This window comes from Peromyscus californicus, unplaced genomic scaffold (assembly GCF_007827085.1).
Source record: "Peromyscus californicus insignis strain IS unplaced genomic scaffold, ASM782708v3 Scaffold_2__1_contigs__length_46816999, whole genome shotgun sequence".
Taxonomy (NCBI): Eukaryota; Metazoa; Chordata; class Mammalia; order Rodentia; family Cricetidae; genus Peromyscus; species Peromyscus californicus.
The window spans coordinates 33,782,607-33,806,925 of record NW_026294540.1 but is presented as its reverse complement, the minus strand read 5'-3'; the positions used below and the strand labels follow the sequence as shown (position 1 = coordinate 33,806,925).

Here is a 24,319-nt window from a genome sequence, read left to right as displayed (position 1 = left end):
GCTGGATTCTGTATCCATGAGCAGGGACTGAGCTTGTCTGGTGGCTGTGGTTAGAACAGCCTGGAGCTGATGTGATGAAGCCCAGACCCCCTGTGAAGGCTTCTTCTCCCCCTCCCTGCCTCTCTTTCCTTGTCTGAGAAATGGACACAGCTTCTCTCCAGCAGTGTTGATGCTATCCAGATAACATCTGCTGACTTGTCCAGAGCCACTGGCCGCCCTGGTGATCCTGCCCCGCCCCCCGCCCCATGCTGCAGAAGCCAGCTTGCCATGCTCTGCTGTTCTCCGGCTCAGAACTGTTTATGTGCCCCAGGGCGACAGGGGGTGACAGCGTCCATGTTGGCCTGTTGAGCCACTGTCTAGGGAATGGCTGGAGACAGCGCAGCAAACAACTCCAGCTAATTAGCGAAAGGTCATGCGGCTCCCGGAGTCCCGGCTTTTGAAGCCTTCCTTGCCACAGGCGGGGAAAGCTGCGTGGAGAGGGCTGGGATGACCAGACTCCTGCCCCCACCTGGCCCCGAACTGTCCAACTCATGACTCTGAGACTGGCTTTCTAGAAACTCCCCAAAGCAATCGGGGCTGCATGGGCCCCTGGGCATCAAGGCTGTGTCCCCAGCAAGCAGCTGTGACCTTCATGGCCTGTGCTCGCCTCACCCCCAGAGGTGACTCAGTGATCTGTGCGCAGGGCGATGGGCCCAGACACCCCTCATTGTGCCCTCATGGCCCCCACCTCTCCTACCACGACACCCTTCACAGCTTCTCTCTAAATCAATCCGCTTTTTAAAAACTTAAATACATTTTTTTATAGCACTACACAAATGGAAAACAGGTCTCCCCGGCCATAAATAGAATTCATAATCATAAAAATAAATTCAATGGAAAGAAAACAATGTTATTAAATTCTCATTGGGTGCTGTAGCCCTGGGGAGGCTCAGAGCCCAAGGCTTGCTATTGCTTTATTAGAGAGAGAGAGAGAGAGAGAGAGAGAGAGAGAGAGAGAGAGATTAAGACCTAGCAATCCTGGCCTGAGATTTTTCCATCCAACAGAGTCAGAAGCATTTGCAGGGAATTTGAATTGGGAGCCACTCCCTAATAAAACAGTTCAATGTTCTTTTATGTTATGCCAGTTAGAGTGTGTAAAACAGAGGCCTGCCCTGTAGGGCTGAACCACACACAGGGCTCCTCTGTCTCCTGTGAAGAGCATGGTGACAGGCACAGTCCTGAGAACTAGTCAGTGGTTCTGGTTCCTGTACTGTCATCTTGAGCATTTGTCCTCACGGTCTTAAGACGGCTGCTGGACCTCCAGCCATTGCATCTGTGTTTCAGGCAGGAAAGAAGGAGAGCATGAGAGAGGAAAAGGAAAAGGAATCTTGTAGATGCATCTGCCGGCCAGGCTGAGTTTGCCGAATATACCAGCCCATGCACTGCTGTAACCCATATTTCCCAGTGGCTAGGCCCCTGTTCCCTGCATGCCCCCTCCCTCCCTCACCATCCCAGCATGCCTCAGGGCATCACTATGAACTGTGATGGAGCTGTAGGGGGAGGGGCAGGCCATGATGAAGAAGGAGAGGGGACTGGAGTGATGCTCAGAGTGACCTGAGTGGCAGCAGGCTGAGGACACAGAGCCAGAGGCTGTCATCAGCTGTGGCTTCCTCAGAGCTGTGATGTGGGGACACATGGCCCGGAGCAGAAGGTAGCGTTTACTTGTGTCTACATAGCGCGGATGTCTTCTGCCTGAGCCCTTCCGTAGTGCTGCCCAAGTGACTCACGGTGCTGTGGCTGTGAGGACAGACACAGAGAGGAGCTGGCCTCTGCCCAGACTCCAGCAATCTGCTTGCTGCGCCGAGATCACAGGCATCTGATGGCTGCTTGGTCTTGAAACACCCAGTAGGGCTGCAGATCCAGGAGGGCTGCACTCAGTGGAGGATGTGGGGAGCCTGAGGCTCAGCTTCTGAGGTGTGCTCCATGGGGGCCATCTCTGGAGCTTGTGGGTGTGCCGGACAGGTTCACCAGGGTGGGCCCTGGAGGGAGGCCGTGAGAGGAAGACCCAATATGTCAGAGACAAGCTGAGGTGTAGGGATGTATTCCTATCTTCCTGTCCTTCACCCTCCATGCTCCTGATGAGCCCCCTCCCCGGTAACCAAATCCCCTAAGCAAGGTTTTCCTCTGTATCAAGATGAGAGAATGAGCCAAAACTTGGTAAATAAGATAAATGTTTGTATCCCACATACAATAGCCCAGAGGCTGGTGGCCAGGGCAGGTGGGGCAGGCATCTCCACCTGTGGTTTCTTTGTCTGGGGCCAAAGTAACTACTTTGGCTCCCACCACTGTGTCTGTATCCCAGCTGGGTGTACACACACACACACACACACACACACACACACACACACACACACACACACACACGCTTGCAAAACTTGCTGGAGTCTGTTCTCTCCCACCATGCTGGGTCTGGGAATTGAACTCAGGTCGTCAGACTTGGCAGCAAGCCCCTTTACCTCAAGTTTAAAGGCTATGAAGAGAACAGAAGCTGGTGACCAACCAGAATTCCTGGACATAGATTCTCCATGGATGTCCGGGATCTTGGGACCTGGTAGGAGCCAGCAGGCATGTAGGTAGGAGCCCGCACAGTGTCACTTCCAAGGCTCTCTGTGGCCCCTCCCAGGACGCCTTCTTTTGCTAGGAGTCTCCCAACAAGAATAAACTATTATACTTAGGAAAGAAAGGGCACCGGAGAGAGAGGGCTGTGTCCACTGTCCACACAGCACGTTAGCGTAGAACGAGGTCCATTAATCGTCACGTAGGATGTATGGTCAGCTAGGGAAGTTCTGCCTATGCTCTGGTTGGAGGCCCAAAGGCTTTAGGCAACATTCAAGTTAACGAGGGAGGCTGGGGAGGTTGCACAGCAGATAAAATGCTTACTGTTCAAGCATGGGAACTGAGTTCGAATTCCACCTATATCAAATGTGGTGGCCCATGTCTATACTCCCTGCGCTCCTACAGGGAGATCGGAGGCGTAGACAGGAGACTGCCAAGAAGCTCAGGGCCAGCTAGCCGGGTGTGTACAGGGGCGAAAAAGACACCCTGCCTTGAGCAAGGTGGAAGGCAAGGTCTCACACCTGGAGTTGGCCTCTGTCTCCAACACGTGTGTGATGGCACACACCTGCTCTCCCTCATACACGTGACTATGCCTGCATTCATACACAGCATGAACATTACACACATAAATAATAATAAAGCTAAGGATAGTCACTTAAGGGTTCCGGGAAAGTCTGAGTTCCAACTCCTTGCTCCGTCACCTGCCCAAGCCACCGGCCCCTGCAAACCTTGGGGACAGAGCAAGGGAGAATCCACTTGCCAAGGAGATGTCTCCAGGCCCCATGTCGTTGGGAAGGGATAGAAAACACCCTGGAGAGGGGTCGAGATTTCAGCTAATTTCTAATCCCATCTGGCCATGTGTCTTCAGGGAAGCGTTTTGCCCACTCTGGGCTGAAACCAGTGATGGCAGAGGCTGAGGTGGGCAGGTGGCTCCTGGGTGGTTGGAGAGATGTGTGACTGCGGAGCTGAAGCGGGTGTGCAGCCTCCCGGACCACCCCTCAGCATCCCTGGGCCAGCTCCATCCCTCAGCAGTGGATGGAGTTTGTCCTTATGGAGGCAGAGATGGACCGAGCTCCCGTCCGCTGCTGCCCAGAGCCCCTGCGATGACTTGGCAACTCAGCCTTGTCCTCAGAATGAGAGAAAACTGCCTTTCTCCAGAAGGTCCCCCAGCCAGAGCTGGAGACAGACAGACAGACACCTGATCCTCACTCTACACCCACCCCAGCAGGACCCCACGAACCACTGCTTCAATGCACCCCGCTCTGAGGCTCAATGCCCCCCTGAGGGCAGCCTGTCCTTGCATACCTCCATGGACGGGGAGCTCAGTCCGACACCACAGGCCATTCCTTTTCAAAACGTTTTAAAATTTATTATAAAATATTCAAGACATCTCAAATATTTAAGGAATCCCTAATAAATATTTCACTAATTATAAAATATTTACTATGACCAAAGGTATAAAGAATAACACAGTGGAGATCCCTCCCAGGTGGCTGCTCACACTCTGGAGGCTTCCCGCGCACAGTAGCGGGTTTGTCCCTCTTCTCTGCCTGTCTGATTTTGAGTTGGCTGAAGTCTTCAAAACAGAATTGGCCATTATAGCATCTGGAGAGGGACACATCATGGGCTCCCTCTGTAGCTCAGGCTGGCTTCAAACCTATAATCCGCCTGCCTCAGCCTCCTGAGTACTAGGATCATAGGAGGATCTTATTTATTTCTATGTATGGTGTATGTGTGTGTGTGTGTGTGTGTGTGTGTGTGTGTGTGTGTGGTGGTGGTGGTGGTGGTGGTGGTGGTGGGGTGGATTGGTGTGCGTGTGTGAATGAACGTGGAGGCTAGTGACTGACTGTCCTCCATCATATCTTTTGAGATGGTCTCCTGCGGAACCCGGAACTCACTGACTTGCCTGGACTCTTGGACCAGTGAGCGCAAGTTTGGGGTGGGGGAGGGGAGCTCCTGTCTCTGCCCCTCCCTCCTCTAGGGCTTTACAGTTGAGTTCTGAGGACTGAACTCAGAATCTCACGCCTGTGTGGTACTTCACCCACTAAGCATCTCCTCAGCACCCCCTGAGCTGGGGACCTTCCCCCATAGCCACCGGGTTAGTGAAGAAGGCCACATGGAGCTCCTCCCCCTTCCTTGATTTTGTGATTTTTTTTTTTTAATCTTCACACAGTTTTACATTTACACTTACCCGAGCCCAGTGAAGGACACCACTGCAAATTCTAAAACTTCGACTCAGGGGATGGTATAGCGGGTGTTTTCAGGAGTGTGCTTTTGTGGGGGGTGGTTTGTTTCTTTTTCATTGCTGTATAATGCTCCACAGTGTGCATGCCCTGTGACACCTTCACTCCACACCCTGTGGACTCCTGGAGTCCCTCTCTGGCCGACATGAATGATTCTGCTGTGTGTATCTTTTGACATCTCTTCCAGCTTCATCAGGGATTAGACCCAGCCTGGGATTTTGGCTCTCGGACATGTGTGTCTTTTCCTGCATTTTTCTTCCCAGGTGTGAAGGTTCCCCACTCATCAAGCAGGCTTGGAGAAATCAGTACTCACCTGCAGCCTGAGGCTGTGGCCCTGCACATGCTCTGTGGATTCCAGGCCCCACGGAACTTTTCCCAGGAAACCTCCTATTCTTCCCTCCTCACCCACCAAGGTTGCCCATTCGTCCTGGATCTCATTCTGTTGACCTGCAGGTCATGTGACCTAAGATTATTCGCAGGCTCTGCACCAGTCTGCTTGACTTGAACTCTGACCTCACTGCTGTGGGAACCCAGGCGGGTGAATGAGCCTCTATGTACGCCATCTGTAAAATGGGAACCGCTCCTTCAGCCTCATGGGATGACTGTATGCTATAGGTGTATGAACAGATGTGGACTTCTCAGAAGGTGATGTGAGTCAGACCTCTTCATGTCCTTCAAGGTCAGAACTGAGTTCAGCTGAGTGCCCAGCAGTGCTGAACCAAACTGTCTTAGTTAGGGTTACTATTGCGGTGATGAAACGCCATAACCAAAAGCAACTTGGGGAGGAAAGGGTTTATTTAACTGTTTCAGTTCCATGTAGCAGTTCATCATCAGAAGCAGTGAGGGCAGGAACTCAAACAGGGCAGGAACCTGGAGGCAGGAGCTGATGCAGAGGCCACTGAGGGGTGCTGCTGCTTACTAGCTTGCTCCCTATGGCTTGCTCAGCCTGCTTTCTTATAGAACCCGGGACCACCAGCCCAGGGATGACCCCACCCACAATGGGCTGGGCTCTCCCCCATCAATCACTAGTTAAGGAAATGCCCTAGAGGCTTGCCTACAGCCCAGTCTTACGGAGGCATTGTCTTTATTGAGGCTCCCTTCTCTCCGGTCTCTCTACCTCGCGTCAAGCTGATATAAAGGCAGCACACAGAGCACCGTCTTCCCTCTTCTGCTCGTATATCTCTATGACATCATCCAAGTTTGCCTCTTGAAGTTCCTGTCCCCGTGGGTGACATGGGACCACACTTCTCTGCCCACACTTTTGTGGTGCGAGTTTCGAGTTTCGTTGCACAAGATGACTTGAGCCGCTAACCCTTCTAAGAGGAAGCTCTGGATCTCACTGTGGGATCTTCAAGCGTGTCACAGTGTGGCTGGGTGGGGGCAGAACCCATAGGCTGCCCTGAGACTCATCAGGTCCAAGAGAGTTCAATCTGGGATCTGGGAGGCTGTCCAGGGTCTTCCAGAGCAGAGGTGGGAAGTGATTCTGCCCAGCCCCCTAAGGTGGGCGCAAGACACCTGCCTGGCATTGGTAGAAAGAACCTGGGGAATAGGATGGTGGCCTCAGAGGAAGGCTACCAGCTTTAAATCCTGCCTCAGCCAGCCCTGAGGTCCTAGCAGCCATGTGGGTCTTCTGTAGAGAGCAGGAAGATGGACGTGTGTGTGTGTGTGTGTGTGTGTGTGTGTGTGTGTGTGTGTGTGTGTGACAGAAAGACTGGGAGTTCTGGCTAAGAGGTGCATGGCCTACAGGCTGCTGCCTGCGGGTGGCAGGTGACAGACAGGGACTCAGAGACATGGGCAGATAGGCAGGGAGCCACGGGCCAGGATTAAACCCCCAAGAGCTTCATCAGGAAGCCAGCCTGGCGCGACCCTGGGGCTGTGCTCACACCCCAGTTGGGTGGCTTCCAGGCCCAACTGTGACACCAAATATGGAAGGTTCCCAGCTGCCAGGCAGGCGGCCGAGCTCCTACTGCGAGACAGGAGGCAGACTCGTGTGTGCAGCATGTGGCGAAGGCTAGGGTCGGGCACAGCGGGAGTCAGGGACAAGGGTGACATGCTTGCTCATGAAATCACATGAGCAGACACACTGGCCCTGGCAGTTCTCAGGATAGAAAATTCTGGACTTGTGACTCTCATCTCTATCCTGACTCTGCCCTAGGCTGTGGCCACTCCAGCCCAGGAGCATGAAGGAGACAGACTTTTATTCTGATGAGGAGATCTTAGGCTCTGACATTGCTAGACACTGGTGTAACTTGGCCAGACTTTACTTTTATTCTATCCAATGAAAGAGACTGAAGGGAGCTGATGACTCCCAAGTGTTCATCAGTGTCCCGAAAACGCCCCCTCCCCAACCAGGGATGACTCTATAATTCCCAGAGTTCTCACCAGTCCCTGAGGAGAGCTTCTATCCCCACACTCTGACTCCAGATTCTTCTGTCTGCCTGGAGATGCCAGCCTCACCCTTCCTCAGCCTCCTGACTAGCAGCCTCTGCCTAATGGCTCCAGAAGCCAGCGCTCCGGGGACCCTGACCTCTGGGCCTGGCTGAGAAAGAAGCTGTGTCCCTAAAGACTGCATGTGAGCCTGAGGCCAGGCCCACCCACCCGTGGCCTCCACATCCCGCCTTCCCAACTCATGGGGGGACCAGATGATGGCGCTCCGGTCTCTACCTCTGCTTTGCAGCCCCTGCCCTTGTTCCCCTCGCATCTCGCACCCCTGCCTGCCTTGCTCATCAGCCTCTGTGCCCTCCCTCCCTGCTTCTCTGGGGTATTGGTTGCATTTTGTTTGTTTGTTTTTCAGACTTGGAGAGCTGAGTGACTTCATGGCAAGCCACACCTGGCTCGGGCTAGGTGCTGTCTGCTGTCCCTCAAGCAAGCCACCACCCTTGTCCCCTCCCAACCTCTCCCACCCTCTCCCCTCCTGAGCCTCAGCCATATTGCCTCTCTCCCTTCCATCTCCCACTCCCATCACAGGTTAAAGTGCCTAGGAGCCATCTTGCGGAGCGGTGATGTGGCGGTGTGAATTCAGTGGGTGGGTGGCTCTCTTAGGAGGCCACGTCATTGTCCCCATTTTTAAAGGGAGGAGAGAGAAGTCAGAAAGACCGAGTGCTTTCCCCCCAGGGAGCTGAAGGTCTGCGGCTGCCCACTCCGTGCCCTGTGCACACTACACTGGCTTTTCTCCTGTGCCGTGCATAGCCACAGAAAGCCTCGATGCTCACTGTCACGGTGGCTCTGTCAGCTGGCCCGCCTGTCAGAGAGGTGAAATGAGGGTCAGAGATGTTCAGGAGCATCCTTGAGGCTGGACAGCTGGGTCAGTGGGTTCAGGTCCCCAGCACCCATATAAAAAGTTGCATGTGGAGGTACATGTTTGTAATCTCAGTGCTGGAGAGGCTGAGACTGGAGGATGCCCAGAGCTCTCTGGCCAGCGAGCCTACCCAATCTAGCTAGTGAGAGACTTTCTCCCAAAATAAGGTTGACAGAGCCTGAGGGACGGTAGCCTGGATTACCTCTGCCCCTCCTCCCCCACACCCACGGAGAAGGAGAAGAAGTAGTTAGGGTGGTGGTTTGCAGGGAAGCCTACAGCTGGCAGGTGTTCCAGGCAGGAGAAAAAGGCTGAAGAGCTCCAGGGTCCTGGCTTGTGCCAATAGTGCTGTCTAGAGTCCCTGTGCCAGCCTCCGCCACGGGAACCATGAGGCTGCTCAGCATGGCTCTGAGGGCTGGGGACACCCTCCCAGCAGATAGCAGACTGGGGGGGAAACTGGGAGGTGGGGCCGCCACCTGCCTGTCCCTGGTGTGTGATAGGTAGACTCCAGTGCTGCTGCTGCTGCATAACAAGTGGTCCAGCAGCTGTTCCACATCTAGGTTTGTGAGTCAGACGCTCAGGGAAGGGATTGGTAGCACTGTTAGTTCTGCTCAGCCTTGGTACTTGCCCCCAGCTAGTCACTGAGGAGGCCCTTGGCCTCCATCCCCCAGTTCCCACACAAACAACTTGCACACCCACAGCAGGAGGGCATGGAAGTCACTTTCAGGACATGCTGGGAGCTGCCGGCCCAGCTGCAGGTTGGTGCTGGCTGATTTAGCCAGCTCTCTGGCCTGGTAAGGTAGAGCCACCCACGCAACCACAGGAGGTGACATTACTGCTGTATTTCATAAACTGCCCTTGCTGGGAGCCCTGATGTTGTCCATGGTGCCTGTCTGTCTGTCTGTTAGGAGGGATGAACCACGAGCTGAGTCAGGGTCGTCTGTTTCTTCTTGTGTATCTTCAGTACCCTTGGGGTGTGTTAAAGTATCCACATGTCCATGCACAGATGTCCTTGAGCCTAGCCCTGTGGGCCCTGGAGAGGGGTGCAGGGAGTGGCCCCCAAATCAGACCTCACTAATTGGGGACTGTCTCCCAAAAGTCCCCACAGTCCCCCTAACTGCTCTTACATCTGCCAATCAAGAGTCCTTCCGAGTCCCTAATGCAGTCTCAGAGATCACCCTGTCTCCTGCCCTACTGTGGGCTGACCCCAGATGGTGATGGTCTAGGTTAGGGATGTTTACCTACACAGCTCCACAGAAAGAACCCGAACCCCTGAGAGCAGGGGTTCCTCTCCAAGAACATCAGAGGCTGAGCCCATGACCACCTAGAGGAGAGTGTAGAAAAGGCCACACACTCCCAAAGTGGCAAAGACACCCCAGAATTGAAACTCCACACCATCCTTGTCCATGAATACCATCAAAATCTCCTTGGGAAGACAAGAGCAGACAGTCGTGGGTCGGAAGAATATTAGAGAGATGATCCACCTTGATTATTCAGGATTCATACAAAGAATTTGGAGATGGCCTCGAGCTAGAGCAATCTATTAATATAATATATAATACCAACCAGTCAGCCAGCACACTGTGTTAATAAATGACAAAGGGCATTTGACCAAGCCCTGGTGCCAACTTCTGGTTTTAAAGGAACAGCTAAAAATAGGTCTGGGGAGGTACTTTGCTATCAGAGTAGAGGATCTGCCTCAGCCAAGACTGTTAGAAATGATGGCCTTAAAAAAATCATTCCTGTTCAAAAACTTTTATTAGAAAAAAGACAGTGCCTTTCTCTTTGTACTGTGATGGTAGACATAGCAATAAGACAGGAAAGCGAAATGAACAGCCATCTCTAGGAAAAATTGTAATTATTTGCTGTCTGTGTGATTTGAGACCCAAGAGAAGCAACAGAAAAAAATAATTTAATATACGAATTTAATATGAAGGTACAGAGCCAGAGAGAAAACACGTAACACAGATCAATAACTTTCATTTGCGCTAAAGAACAAGTGGTCTGAACAAGTAATGAAATAATTGGTCCCCGCTTGAGATGGGTACAATAAAAAAACAGCATAGAAGCCCCAAGGAATTTCTAGAAAATTTGACAAGAAAAATTTAGGATCATTATAAAGAGCTCGATAATGTCTTCCTGAGGGACAGGAAGAAAAAACAACAATGCGAAGAGGCTTGCCAGAACATTCCCTGGGAGTTAATTCCAGAATTAATTTACAGTTTCAACACAGTCCCTCAGCACTAGGTGGCCAGTTTTGAAAAGCAGCAGAGAATTGTCCTCAAGGTTCATCTGGAAGAATATTCAGAGCCGGGTGTGGTGGACTCCCAGTGCCCAGGAGGTAGAGGTGGGAAGATTGAACGTTGCAGGCCAGCCTGTGCTACACAGGGAGACATTGTTTCAAAACAACTATTCCCTTCCCCAAAAATGAATATTCAAAAACTAAAATAAATAACTGGGGCTATGAATGTGGCTCAGTTAGTGTGGTGCTTGCCTGTCATGTGTGAAGCCCTGGATTCCACCCTCAGTACTGCATAAATGGGGTATGTGGCACATGCCTGCAGTCCCAGTATTTGGGAGATGAAGGCAGGAGGATCAGAAGTTGAAGGTTATCCTAGGCTACATAGTGAGCTTGAGGCCAGCCTGAGCTACATGAGATTCTGTACAAAAAAAAAAAAAAAGCAGAATTAAGAAATCAGGATATATAAACAATTTAGTTATAATGTTTGTCTTAGCAGATATGGAGCTAAATATATGAAGGACAATGGTGACCAGTGACAGAAAGTGTATAGTTTGGTACAGAAGGGAGAGGCAGGAAGTGTCCTGGGAGACTGTCCTGTGAGGCTGCCTTCTGTTATAGCTGCTGGTGCATTTCTTATCACTTGTTTAATTGTGTGCGTGCGTGCATGCATGCGTCTGTGTGTGTGTGTGTGTGTGTGTGTGTGTGTGTGTGTGTGTGTGTAGGCAAGTGTATAGGCAGAGGCCAACCTCAGGTGCTGTTCTTCGGGTACCATTCACTTTGTTTTTTTGAGACAGGATCTCTCACTAGCCTGGAGCTCACCAATTAGGAAAGGCTGACTGGCCAGCCAGCCCCAGGGAGTGCCTTGGCTTTGCCTCCTCAGCTCTGGGCCTGGAGTTTTAGGTGGGTGCTGGGAACAGAACTCAGGCCTCTTGCTTGCACTATACTGACTGAGCCACCTCCCCAGCCCTGGTGGGATCATTTACGATGAAACGGAGAGGTCCTGAGGGCGCTTGGGAGCCCTGCAAGGCTGCAGAGGGAGGCAGAAAGGGCGAGGTTGGAGAATCAGAAATCAACCAGAAGAAATAGATTAATCGATACATCTTGTCAAGCCCATTTGCTGCTACTTAGGAGGGGGATGGAGTCAATTCCAATCCTTTCTCCATGCAGAGGAAAACACATTCCATGTGACGGGGACATCAAACATGAGACTTCCAGTCACGCAAACGTAAGGCAGTGTCCTCTCCGAAGGCAAGCCCCTGTCCCCACTCTGCACAGCTGTGGGAGCCAGGGCTGAAGTCTCAACCCCAAGTGTCTGGTGACAATGAATTCACAGTCCTCCTGCTTCAGCCTCCTGGGGACTGGGATGACAGTTGTGAACCACCACACCCAGGCTCGGGGAGCTGCCTTGGTGAGTGACCGTCATCCCCTGGTGCCTGTTGGGGTGGACATGATGTGGCCTCTGAGAAGTGACTGGTGACTACAGGAGCTTCCTAGGGGACAGGGCATCCTGGCGATGGCAGGAGTGATGCCATTCCATAGTCAAGAAGCAGGGTGAACCCCAGGTAGGAGGAAAGCTGTCATTCCATTCACCTCCATAGAACTCGCAGCGTGCTGGTGGTTCTCAGGACAAACAGCATGTGGGCAGCCATGGGCGTGAGGGAATGATGTTGGGCCGTTTCCCTTCCTACCCACTCCTGTCAGGGCTGTGGACTCTGTCAGAAGGTCATAGACCCCTATCTGCTGGGAGGTGTGTCCCACAGAGGGACAGCTGGAGGGCTGTTACAGCCACACACTGGTTCCAGCCACACATGTCTCAATGCCAATACCCTCAGGATGGATTTGGTGTTTTTCTTAATTTCCCTAATTAATGCAATGTTGGAGGACTAATTGCTCATTAATGAATCGTGTGTGTGGTCCTGAATGTATGCAGAGGCCCATGTCTGCTGTCTTCCTCAGTCATTCCACAGTACTTTTGAGACAGGGTCTCTCCCTGAACCTGGAGCTCTCTGATTCAACAGGATCCATGGGGCCAGTGAGCCCCACCTCTCCACCTCTCCAGCACTGGGATTACAGCATGCGCCACGAGGCCTGGCTTTAATGTGGGACCAAGGATCAAACCCAGGTCCTCAGGCTTACACAGAAACACCTTGCCCACTGATCCATCTCCCCTTATGTACTTTTCTAGTTCCCAGATATTTGTAAAATCTGAGGGCTAGTGGCTCATTTACAGCCTTAGCTCAAAAATAGTGACGCCCCCCCAAATCTTTAGTACAATGAAAAATGAATGCAGATCCAACAGCCAGGGTGCCGATGACTCGAGGGTTGGCCTGACCTGGTGAATAGCTTTCGGATGGTCACTGTGTCTGTACCCAGGCCTGGCTGGTGGAACACAAACTGTGAAATGTGGCCCATGTCATCCCCCGGGTACCAGCCGGCCTTCTACAATAACTCCTTGCCTTCCCACCAGGCCAATATCAAACCCCCAATAGGGTCAGAGTCTTCGAGGTCAGGAGAATCAGAAAGGGGCTTTCTGGAACTCAGGTTAGGATGAGAACAGCAGCCCTCAGAACAACTGGAAAGATTCAGGTCAGACTAAAGATAGAACCTCCTGGCTGCCAGAGTTACGGGGTGTGATGGGACACCCAGACCCATGCTTGCCTTTAAATGAGGCTCTCTGTCTGATGATGGGGAGTGTGGCAGAGTTCCTGGAGAGGGTCACACATTGTCTGTCATCTTCAGGGACCAGCCTGGCATCCTCCTCCGAAGATGCCTGCCAGCGCCCGAGCAGGGAGCCTTTGCGGACTGATTTCTCCCTCCAATGGTGCAATACATCATCTTTTTTAATTTAAAAAAGATGCCCGGTGGAGGCTTAAGAGACCATTAAGTGTTTGGGTCCCTAATTAACTTCAGAGCAGCCTGGAGCAGCAAGGGAGGGAGGGAGGGCCACAGGGAGTGATCTGGGGGCCCCCAGCTTTGGTTGGGAAGGAAACCGCAGACCAGACTCCCTCCTCCCTGCATCTCTGGGCCAGAGCCTCAGGGGGAGGCTGGCTGCCTTGTGCATCTGGCTCCAGCTCCACCGTCCCCTCTGGAACTTTGGAGTGAATCAGGAGACTGTTCATCTACAAACTGCCTGCTGAATTCTCCTGCTTAGTCTGTTTCCTGGCTGGCTTTCTCTCTCTGAGGCTCCCCTGCTCCCTCCCTCTTCCTCTCCCCCCCCCCCGCCTCCCCCCTTTCTCTCTCTGTGCTGAGGTCATCACTGATGGCTTTGGTATCCAGTAGATGCTCAATAAATGTAGATTGTGGGAGGAAAACAGAGTTTATGCTTACAGAGTACTTCTTCTCTGAATAGGTGGGTCAAGACCCGCGGGTTCTCCTACAAGGTCACCTGGCGTTGGACAGTCCCTGTCACTTTAACCCTCCTTGGTGACCTCTGAGCCCTCACAGGGAGGGGCATGGTGTGGACAAGGGTATTCTCTAGCCTCCATTTCTCTGGCCAGTTGGAGGACAAAGTCAGGGCCAGGCAAGGCCCAGGGCATGCCAGGCCTGACCCTGTGGCCAATTCCCAAGGAGCCAGGCTGCTGATTCAGCCATTCTGCACTCCTGGCCATGCCGAGCTTGAACGGGTGTGTGTGTGTGGGTGGGGGGGTGTTGTTGGGAGTGCAGGTAGGATCCAGGCAGCCTTGGTGGGTAATGAGGAAACCCTGAGAACTGGAGGGGGGTCCCTGGGGCCTTTCCTATGGGAAGCCAGGGCTGCACAATGTTCTTTCTACCCAGGCTGTTTTACAAGGCCTTTCTTCTGTCTCCTTAGGAGGATCTAGAAAACCACCCATGAAGAATGGAGAGAACAACCCTGTACAAAGTTCTAGAAACCTTAAATAGCCAGGAGCATGCTTCCTTACCATCACCCTAGGAGGCAGAGCCAAGCTCATCTCTACTTGACCGATTAGGAAGCCAAAAAGCAGCTCAGACAGGGTCAGTAACTTTCCCAAGGTCACCCAGCCCGAGCTTGGCCAAACTAACTTTAGCACCCCAACCTGAGATGAGCAGCAAGGGAGCAGGCTGGCCCCCGCCTGCTCTTGGCCAGGCTGGGACCATGCAGCTTCAATCCTCCCCGACCTGCTCATCACAGCCCCGCGGGCTCTGCGGCAGAGTGCTGGGCAGTTCTGGCTGGAGCCCTGCTGCAGCGGCGGGCAGGCGGGCGTTAGCAGTAAACATGATCTATTGGCAAAACATTGGGACGGTGAAAAGTTATCGACTGATAGCTTTCCACTCATCTCTCTGCGTCCCGCCCTGGCCCTCCGCCTACACTGCCCCTTTGGGTGCAGGATGGGAAAGGAAGTCCACTCCATCAGCAGAAGCCTTGGCTTGGCTCCAGCTCTGCCCCGGCGGCTCTTCCAGCTCCATGATCGAGGACAGAGCCGTATTTTTAGACACATGTGATCAGTCCCACTCGTCCGCCATGATTACGCAAATCTGATCGTAAGAAGTTTAAAAGCCGAGAACACCACACTCTATTTCATCATCAGTGAAGGCCTGCAGGGTTGGAATGGCAAGACAAATACAGCACGATCCATTGTCCCCATGGTGCCCTGGGCTACAAAGGTCCTGCATGAGCACCCACAGGTGTGTGTGTGTGTGTGTGTGTGTGTGTGTGTGTGTGTGTGTGTGTGTGTTCAAGAGTCATTCCCAGACATGAGGTGCTGGTCCTCTCACTATATGAAGAATCCTTGCAGATACCCCAAGGACACTCAGGTGGGGAAACTGAGGCCTGAGGTTGGAAATGGAAGGTTTGGACAGCACAGGCTTGATTCCCTAGCCTCAGTTTCTCTGGCCCCTAAGAGGAGAGAAGTGGTGAGAAGCAGTGAGGGGAAGAGGTGGATGGAAACTAAGTCCCAACTTTGTCCCAATAGCCACCCACTATAGCGTGGTGTATTGCCTGGCACTGCCTACTCTCCTCTCCCCTGAACACCCCACGGTCCCTGGAGGGTGATGGCTCTGATCACAGGACCGTGCAACCTTGCCTCCTCCCCTGCCTGCTGTGGTCAGCCTCCTTTCTGCTTCACGAACTCCTACTCAGCCCCTAAGACCTTCCGTCTAATGCCCTGCCCACCAGCCCGTTGTGTCTCCCAGACTCTCTTCTCTCCTGCCAGACTGTGTCCCTTTGTTTATGGCCCTTTGAGGGTCCTTTGCTGTTCTTAAACGCCATGCCCAGCATCCCCCTGCTGTGGGGAGAGCGTCACATAGAGCAGGGTAGGACCGGAGGTTGTCTTGCTACCCAGGCTTGTCAATCTGCAAGTCAGTTGTCTAATGAAAGCCTATTAGAAAAGCCACACTCTCTTCACTCCTAGGGTATCTTTGAATGCTTCTGTGGCCTGTGATAGGTCTTTCTTTCCTCCCTCTCTCCCTCCCTCCCTCCCTCCGTCCCTCTGTCCCTTCCTCCCTCCCTCCTTCCTTCTGTGCGTGTTCACGTGAGTGCAAATGTGTATGCGTGCATGCATGCACATGCATGTGTACCTGCACATGGAGGTCAGAGGTCAGCCACCTCAGGTACCATTCACTCTTCATTTTTATTTTCTTTTGAGACAGGGTCTCATTGGCCTGGAGCTCCCTCATTCAGCTAGGCTGTCTGGGCCCCAAACCTCAGGGATCCTCCCGTCTCTGCCTCCCCAGCATTGTGGCTATAACGCTTAGCTTCTTACGGGGGGTTAAGGGGACCCCAACCCAGATCTTCACGCTCACATGGTGAGTGTTACCAACTAAGCCGTCCCCCACTGTGACATTTCTTTAAATGGCTAGTTGACTCCTTCAGGGACCTCTGCCATCTCCATCCAGGCCACATGGCCTGGCCCTCAGCTCCCGGCACCGGCTTCAACGCCTCCCCGTCATGAGAAGCTTCCTGCCTCTGATAGCTCAGTGGTCAGAGCTGTCAACTGGTCCCAGGGAGCTGAGCTAGCACCTGGCTTTGGCCCCTGCACTCTGTCGGTGGAGTCTATCCTCCAAGCTAGGCCTTGGAGCTCCCTGTCGGCTCCCATGTCTGCACACCTCATCCACAAGCTAGGACATGCCGGGGCTGTGGAGACCGATTGTCGTTCAGCCAACTGGAAAGTGTTAGGGGACAGCACTGGACAAGTCAGCCACAGGCCCCACCTGAGAACCCAGCTTCAGGGACAGGATGGGGGCACCTGTGCCAACGGCTGCCATGATGTGAGCAAGACAAAGAGTCAGGAGTTGGTGGCCCAGAGGTCACCTGCGACAGAGACAGGAGCCATCACTCTCTTAGATCCTGGGTGGAAATGCCTGGAAAAAGATGAAGTCAAGAGACAGATGGAAACATGGGTCACCCTTTTGAGAATGTCTGCTTTGAAGGGCAGGACGAGCTGAGTAAGGACGGGGTACACAGATTGCGTGCGTTTCTTATTTCAGTGGGAAATTACAGAAGGATTTGGTCCAACAGCCATTGGCTCCACTTCTGACATTAGGTATCCACATGTGGGCGGAGGAACCTTGACACCGAATGTGGCCCATGGCCCAGAACGTCTGTTCCAGATGGGGAGACCGGGCCTGGTGCCGGGCTGCAACTCCTCGTGCAGGGTCTGTGCACTGCCTTCCAGCCTGGAGTCTGTGGATTGATGAGTGAATTACTAAGCACAGAGTGGAAGGGGAAATGATGAGGAGGGGTTGCAGGGTGAGGTGAGGACCAGGGGAATGGATGAATTATGGAATGAGGGAATGGATGAATGGCAGAGCTTGGCAGGAGAGCTTGGGTTAGAGGCGGGACACCATTCTGGGCAATCAAAACCCACTGAGGCAATTTGGCCTGTTCCCTTGGTAACTACTCCTCATAGCGTTCCATGCATGGCCTTAGTACTGGACCCAGACCCATGGTATGTGCCCTGTCTTCCACCTAATTCTGTGCCGTGGCTCTGGGTGTCATTGGGTCAACCCTCCCAACCTGTCCTTGACCTAGACAGGAAGAGGCATGGTCCACTTCACAGTGTGACCCAGGATGTTTTGGGAGATTGATTAAGGCAACTCCACATAGTTAAAGGGGAGGTTTATTTTGGGGTAACTTACAACAAGTAAAGGGATAGGTTTCAGGCTCCAGGAGAAGTGAAGTGCAGTCCAGCAGGGTTTTCTGGAGAACTCTGTTCAGTCTACCATCCAGCATCCAGGATCACCAGGAGCCCAGAGAGCTGGTACATCCGGATCTCAGTTCTTTTTTTTTTTTTTTTTTTTTTTTTTTTGGTTTTTCGAGACAAGGTTTCTCTGTGTAGTTTTGCGCCTTTTCTTGGAACTCACTTGGTAGCCCAGGCTGGCCTCGAACTCACAGAGATCCGCCTGGCTCTGCCTCCTGAGTGCTGGGATCTCAGTTCTTAAGGGCTCCCGTCTCAGCCCCGCCTCAGGGGCAGGTCATAGGTAGGCGTGACATTTACCGGAAGCCTCACTGAGGGTAGTACTTCCAGGTCAAAACTGGAACAGCTGCCTACTACAAGGATGAGTCTTTCTTTTTGGGCCTCAGTTTCCCCGATCTGTAAAGCTAAGTGTGGAAGGAGAATTTAGGAGCCCAGGAGGCTGAGGTTGTGGGGTTCCCTGTGAAGCAGAGGCTACGTGAGAGGTGGGTCTATCTTTTCGTGCTTGAGGAGCTTCTGGCCATGGCAGAGGGAACATCTGTGGATTCCTACCCTGACCTGCACTGAAGATCTCTGCACTGTTGACAAGCCTAGGTGTGGGGTGGCAGGAGGCTGGGGGTGGGGAGTGGGCAGATACAGAGGACTAGACCATGGCTGGAGTCAGGGGCCTTTGTATTCTGCATGCCCACCATCATACTGGAAGGCTTTAGTGCAATGGGGTGATGCAGAGCAGGGGCTGGTTTCCACACTGTGAGTCGTATCACAAATGATGAGATAGCCGTGCAGGGGGTGACATGGTGACAAGGGAGTATGAAAGAGGTAAGAGGGGACAAAAGAGGACCTCAGGGTCCCCACATAGCCTGTCCCATGTGTCTAGGTGAGCATGCACATGCAAACCCATACCTAGGAGGATACAGAGATGCAAATGTCCGTACACACACCTGCAACTGGGTGCGTAGGAGGCTGGCGCACTGCAGGAGACACCACGGCGCCTCTTTGGGCCTGTAATCCTGCTTAACTCGACTTTCAGTTATTTTGAGCAAGAGATTACAGCTGATTAAGATCTCTCACCAGGCGCCACCCCTCCCGGAGGCTGGGACAGAAAGGCCCTGCCCACCCGGGTCAGTGTCCTCAAGGCTAACTCCACTGGCCTTTCTCTGGCTTGAACTCTCCTGCGGTTGTTGGTGCAGGCTTCCAGGCATCGTGGATAAACTGAGCCACCACGCTGCACTTGACATTGGTATCAAAACCCAGGAAGAGGAGCCTAAAGGAATCCCCAGGCTCTCCTGGCCAAGGATCATGCCACTCTGATGTCCTATGTCCCCTTTTCAGCTCCAGATCATAAGGTCCAAGGAGACCCGAGGCTGCTGAACTCCAAGGCAGTGCCTGAGTTCTTCTGGGCTTCCAATCTGTTCTGTTCATCTTTCTCTGTTAGAAATGGATTCCCTCGGGAGCCAGGTCCCATTTATGAAGTTTATAAAGAGGAGAGAAATATATATATATATATTCCTCCTCATTTTAGCTGCCTCAGTTCAGCCTAGTTGCTGCTGTCAATATTGGTGAAATACACTCAGCTGGCTGCTGGCCAGGCCACTGAGCAGTGACCAAGGCTGCTGTAAATCCCTGTATTAACAAGCAAATACCCATTTCTCCATCCTGCAAGTGGGCAAAAGGGACCAGAGTATAAAGGACCCCAGTTTTCCCGTGAGGTGTCTTCCCATCACCCCACAGTTCTAGTCTCATGCACTCTGGGCTCTGGGGACTGGGGAGGCACAGTCCTTGTCCCGGGGGTGTGCATGGCTGGGGAGGGCAGTCATGGGTAGGTGAGGCTGCTTGTAGGCATGGCGGATGGAGGGAGGTGAGTCTGGCCCTGGGAAGTGGAGGATGCTGTTGTTAAGCCTGGAGAGGACTTTTTTTTTTTAATTAAAGAAATTGTTTTACATTTATTTATTAATTGTGTGTACTGGGGGGTGATGGTCAGAGGACAACCTGCAGGAGTCGGTTCTCTCCTTCCACCCTGTGGGTCCCGGGGATTGAACTCAGGCCGCCAGGCTTGGCAGTAGTCCCATTGATTTGCTGAGCCGTCGTCATTCTCCCTCAATCCCAGGAGGACTTCTTGGCAAAGGGGGTTGTCACTCCTCCACTGCCGTGCTGGGACAGCTTCAAGTCCTGGGTGCTATCTACATAGATGGCCTCAGAGATCAGCCAGCTGATTCATCTGGAGAAACTGAGGCCCAGAGGGAGGTGGCTTGCTGGGCTATGTTGTGGGAGATTTCACTCTGAGCTCTACCAGTTACAAGCCCTGGGTGTGCCGGGCCACTTTCCCCGCCTGCCTCCTTGAGGGCAGAAGAAGAACTAATCCGCCTCCGGCTGGGGACATTGGCTGGGTGTCCGGCACCCCCTGCAGGCGGTTCTGAAGGTGCTGTGGCTGGCCCTTCTTGGGGAGAAGTGACATCCAAGCACTCCAGGTGGCAGGCAGAGCGCCAATAAGTCAATGAGATGGATGTCCTGCCCTTATCCAGCCTTAGCACTCCTTGCCGGATGGACTCTGAGTCCCTTCTCTAGGCTGCTCCCTGTGGATCCAAGGCTATGCTCACTGAACTGTACCGCCCATCACAATACCTCTGAGCTGGCCACCCAGGGGACATCATGTCCACCTTGCACATGAAGAAATGACCAAAGTGACGTCTGTTTTCCTTGGTGATCCCAGACTCTTTCAGCCCAGCCCCATGATCTAGGACAAGTATCGGAGTTTTCATTTTACAGCAGACATGGGTGGACGGCTCTGCTGAATTCTTCAGACAGGCACCCAGTGACCTTGGGCATGAGCTTTTTCTGTGACTTACTCTTTTTTCTCTTGTTTTGCAGCAGAGAGAACTTCAGGCAGAGGAGCCAGGAGAAGCCGCCAGGACACACAGGCCCATGGGAAAGCAGGCCGTGGTCACCTCAGGCCCGGGGAGGACGACGTGGGGTGGCGGGCAGTGAGGGAGCCATTCTCCCTCCCAACACTTGCGCCATGCAGCTTGGGACAGGACACCTCGGACAGTACAGGCAGTGACCCATCCCACCCCTAAGTCCCCTGGGGAGGCCACTGCCCAGCCCTCCACCCTGTCCCCACAGGCAGAGTGTCCCGAGATGGCTGGGCATGGGTGGGGTGCACCATGGGTGCTTGTGGCAGCCGCCACATTACTGCACGCGGGCGGGCTGGCCCAAGGTGACTGCTGGCTGATCGAGGGTGACAAGGGCTTTGTGTGGCTGGCCATCTGCAGCCAGAACCAGCCGCCCTATGAGGCCATCCCCCAACAGATCAACAACACCATCGTGGACCTGCGGCTTAACGAGAACCGCATCCGCAGCGTGCAGTATGCCTCCCTGAGCCGCTTTGGGAACCTCACATACCTCAACCTCACCAAGAATGAGATAGGCTACATCGAGGATGGGGCCTTCTCTGGCCAGTTCAACCTCCAGGTGCTGCAGCTGGGTTACAATCGGCTGCGCAACCTTACGGAGGGCATGCTGCGGGGCCTGAGCAAGCTTGAGTACCTGTACCTTCAAGCCAACCTCATTGAGGTGGTGATGGCCAGCGCCTTCTGGGAGTGTCCCAACATCATCAACATAGATCTCTCCATGAACCGCATCCAGCAGCTGGGCAGCGGCACCTTCGCAGGCCTGACCAAGCTCTCGGTGTGTGAAATTTACAGCAACCCTTTCTACTGCTCCTGTGAGCTGCTGGGCTTCCTGCGCTGGCTGGCCGCCTTCACCAATGCCACGCAGACCCACGACCGGGTACAGTGTGAGTCACCTCCTGTCTATGCCGGCTACTTCCTGCTGGGCCAGGGCCGCCATGGCCACCAGCGTAGCATCCTCAGCAAACTGCAGTCTGTGTGTACTGAGGACTCCTACACAGCTGAGGTGCTTGGCCCACCTCGCCCAGTGCCAGGCCGGTCACAGCCAGGACATTCGCCACCACCACCTCCACCGGAGCCTAGCGACATGCCCTGTCCTGATGATGAGTGCTTCTCTGGTGACGGCACTACGCCGCTGGTGGTCCTCACTACCCTGGCCACTCAGATGGAGGCTCGTCCCTCCATGAAAGTCAAGCAGCTGACCCAAAACTCGGCCACCATCATGGTGCAGCTGCCGAGCCCGTTCAACCGCATGTACACACTGGAGCAGTACAATAACAGCAAATCGTTCACCGTGTCCAAGCTGACCCAGCCTCAGGAGGAGATCCGCCTCACCAACCTCTACACCCTCACCAACTACACATACTGCGTGGTCTCCACCAGCTCTGGCACCCATCACAACCACACCTGCCTTACCATCTGCCTGCCCAAACCGCCCAGCCCACCTGGCCCCGTGCCCAGCCCCTCCACAGCCACTCACTACATCATGACCATCCTGGGCTGCCTCTTTGGCATGGTGCTGGTTCTGGGCGCTGTCTACTACTGCCTGCGCAAGCGGAGGCGACAGGAGGAGAAACATAAGAAGGCAGTGGCGGCAGCGGCTGGCAGCCTGAAAAAGACCATCATTGAACTTAAGTATGGGCCTGAGATTGAGGCACCTGGGCTAGCCCCGCTGACCCAGGGCCCGCTGCTGGGTCCCGAGGCTGTGACTCGAATACCCTACCTGCCAGCCACCACCAGCGATGTGGAGCAGTACAAGCTGGTGGAGAGTAGCGAGACCCCTAAAGCCACCAAAGGGAACTACATTGAAGTGCGCACAGGGGAGCCGCCAGAACGCAGAAGCTGTGAGCTGAGCCGGCCAGGCCAGGAAACCCAGCACTCAGTAACGGAGATCTCCACCATCGCCAAGGAGGTGGATCGGGTCAACCAGATCATTAACAATTGCATCGACGCACTCAAGTCTGAGTCCACTTCCTTCCAGGGCGCCAAACCCGGGGCCGCGCCTGCAGCTGAGCCGCAGCTGGTACTGCTGTCCGAGCCTCTGGCTAGCAAGCACAGCTTCCTGTCCCCTGTATACAAAGATGCCTTTGGCCACGGTGGCCTGCAGCGGCACCACAGCGTGGAGGCTGCGCCCGGGCCCCCCAGGGCCAGCACTTCATCCAGCGGTTCTGCACGTAGCCCTCGCTCCTTCCGGGCTGAGGCCACCGGCACACATAAGGCCCCAGCCACTGAGACCAAGTACATTGAAAAAAGCTCACCTGTGCCCGAGACCATCCTCACTGTGACACCCGCGGCCACCGTGCTGCGGGCTGAGGCCGACAAGGGTCGCCAGTATGGCGAGCATCGGCACTCGTACCCCGGCTCCCACCCTGCTGAGCCACCTGCTCCACCACCACCTCCACCCACTCATGAGGGGCTCGGTGGCCGCAAGGCATCCATCCTGGAGCCTCTGACCCGGCCACGACCCCGAGACCTCGTCTACTCGCAGCTGTCCCCGCAGTACCATAACCTGAGCTATTCATCCAGCCCCGAGTACACCTGCAGGGCGTCCCCGAGCATCTGGGAGCGCCTCAGACTGAGCCGTCGGAGGCACAAGGATGACGCAGAGTTCATGGCGGCTGGCCACGCCCTGCGCAAGAAGGTCCAGTTTGCCAAAGATGAGGACCTGCATGACATCCTAGACTACTGGAAAGGCGTGTCTGCCCAGCACAAGTCCTGAATCTCCCTCCATCCCTCGGCAGGGCCCAAGGCCCTGTCCTCTCCGAAACTCGTGATGCTCAGTGGACCAAAAAGGATAGACCATCCGCAGCAGCTAACCCTGACTGAGACTCAACACTAAGCCCAACATACGTGCACAACAGGGGGCTGCTGGGCTCAGCGCCTGGCCTGCAGGGACAGCTTGAGGAGGCCGCAGGTGGCCGAGACGGTAGATAGACTAACTTTCATGTAAACTGTACTGTGCCTGCTGCCTGGTGCAAGCAAGCAAGCAAGCCACACACACACACACACACACACACACACACACACACACACACACACACACGTGCGCGCGCACACACACACACACACACACACAGCACAAGCATGCACACATGCACAAACACACATATAGACACACACACACACACGCATGCATACACTCACACACATGCACATGCATACACATGCATACACATGCACACACACGGGACTTCGGAAAACTGTGTCTTACGGGTGGGGGTGGGGGAGGGGGATTTTTTCCATTATCTTTCCTGTTTTGAGTCTTCTCTTCCTTTTCTCTCTTTCTTCTCTCTTTCCTCTTTCCTTTCTTCCTTTTTAAAAAAATATATATATAAAAGTGAAATTCTTTAAAAAAAAAAAGACCTAACTCACCTATCATGGGGAGGGGGCGTGACCAAGTGTGGGCAGCTTCACGGCACGCCCTAAATATGATCTCCCAGTCTGTGGAGTGCAGAGGGGTGGAGCTGAGACAGATGGACCTCCTGACTCTGGCAGTCTCCTGAGGCTGTGGGACCCCAGCAGGGAGACGGAGACTGTGCCTGGGGGCAGGACAGGGTGGTAAGAGGGGTGCAGGCTGGGAAGCATTGTGAGGTCCCTCCCACCCCAGTCCCATCTTCATTGTCACTGTAGCTATTCCATTGTACAGAAAAAAAAAATCTATATTTGCAAAGTTTGCTGTAAAATGAGAGAGAAAAAAGACTATGTCTACTAAAAAAAAATCTGCAAAGGAAAAAAATCTAAATACATGTGTTCTGTGGGTTTTTACTGGGGGTGGGATGGTGGTTCAGGGTCTCAACTAGGCATGTGATTGTGGATAGTGGCTTTGATGGGCTCAGCGGGAGCCCCGGGGAAAGATTAGTGCCTCACACTGGTCAAGGAAGTCTCGGTGAGGGTGGGAAGCAGTGTGG

General features: G+C 53.7%; 1 protein-coding gene across 5 annotated transcripts in view; it reads left to right on the top strand.

Annotated features, from left to right (window-relative positions):
* Positions 1-23,796, top strand: part of Elfn1 (extracellular leucine rich repeat and fibronectin type III domain containing 1) — a 63,351-nt gene extending 39,555 nt beyond the window's left edge. For 4 of the 5 annotated variants that reach the window (XM_052754239.1, XM_052754242.1, XM_052754241.1 and 1 more), the window contains exon 2: positions 20,374-23,796. In XM_052754239.1, coding sequence (XP_052610199.1) covers positions 20,641-23,130 — 2,490 coding nt within the window. In that variant the 5' untranslated portion in view covers positions 20,374-20,640 and the 3' untranslated portion in view covers positions 23,131-23,796. Of the gene's footprint in view, positions 1-14,173; positions 14,348-20,373 lie in introns of those variants that run through there. The other variant, XM_052754243.1, reaches the window with a different exon arrangement.
* The last annotated feature ends 523 nt before the right edge of the window (positions 23,797-24,319 follow it).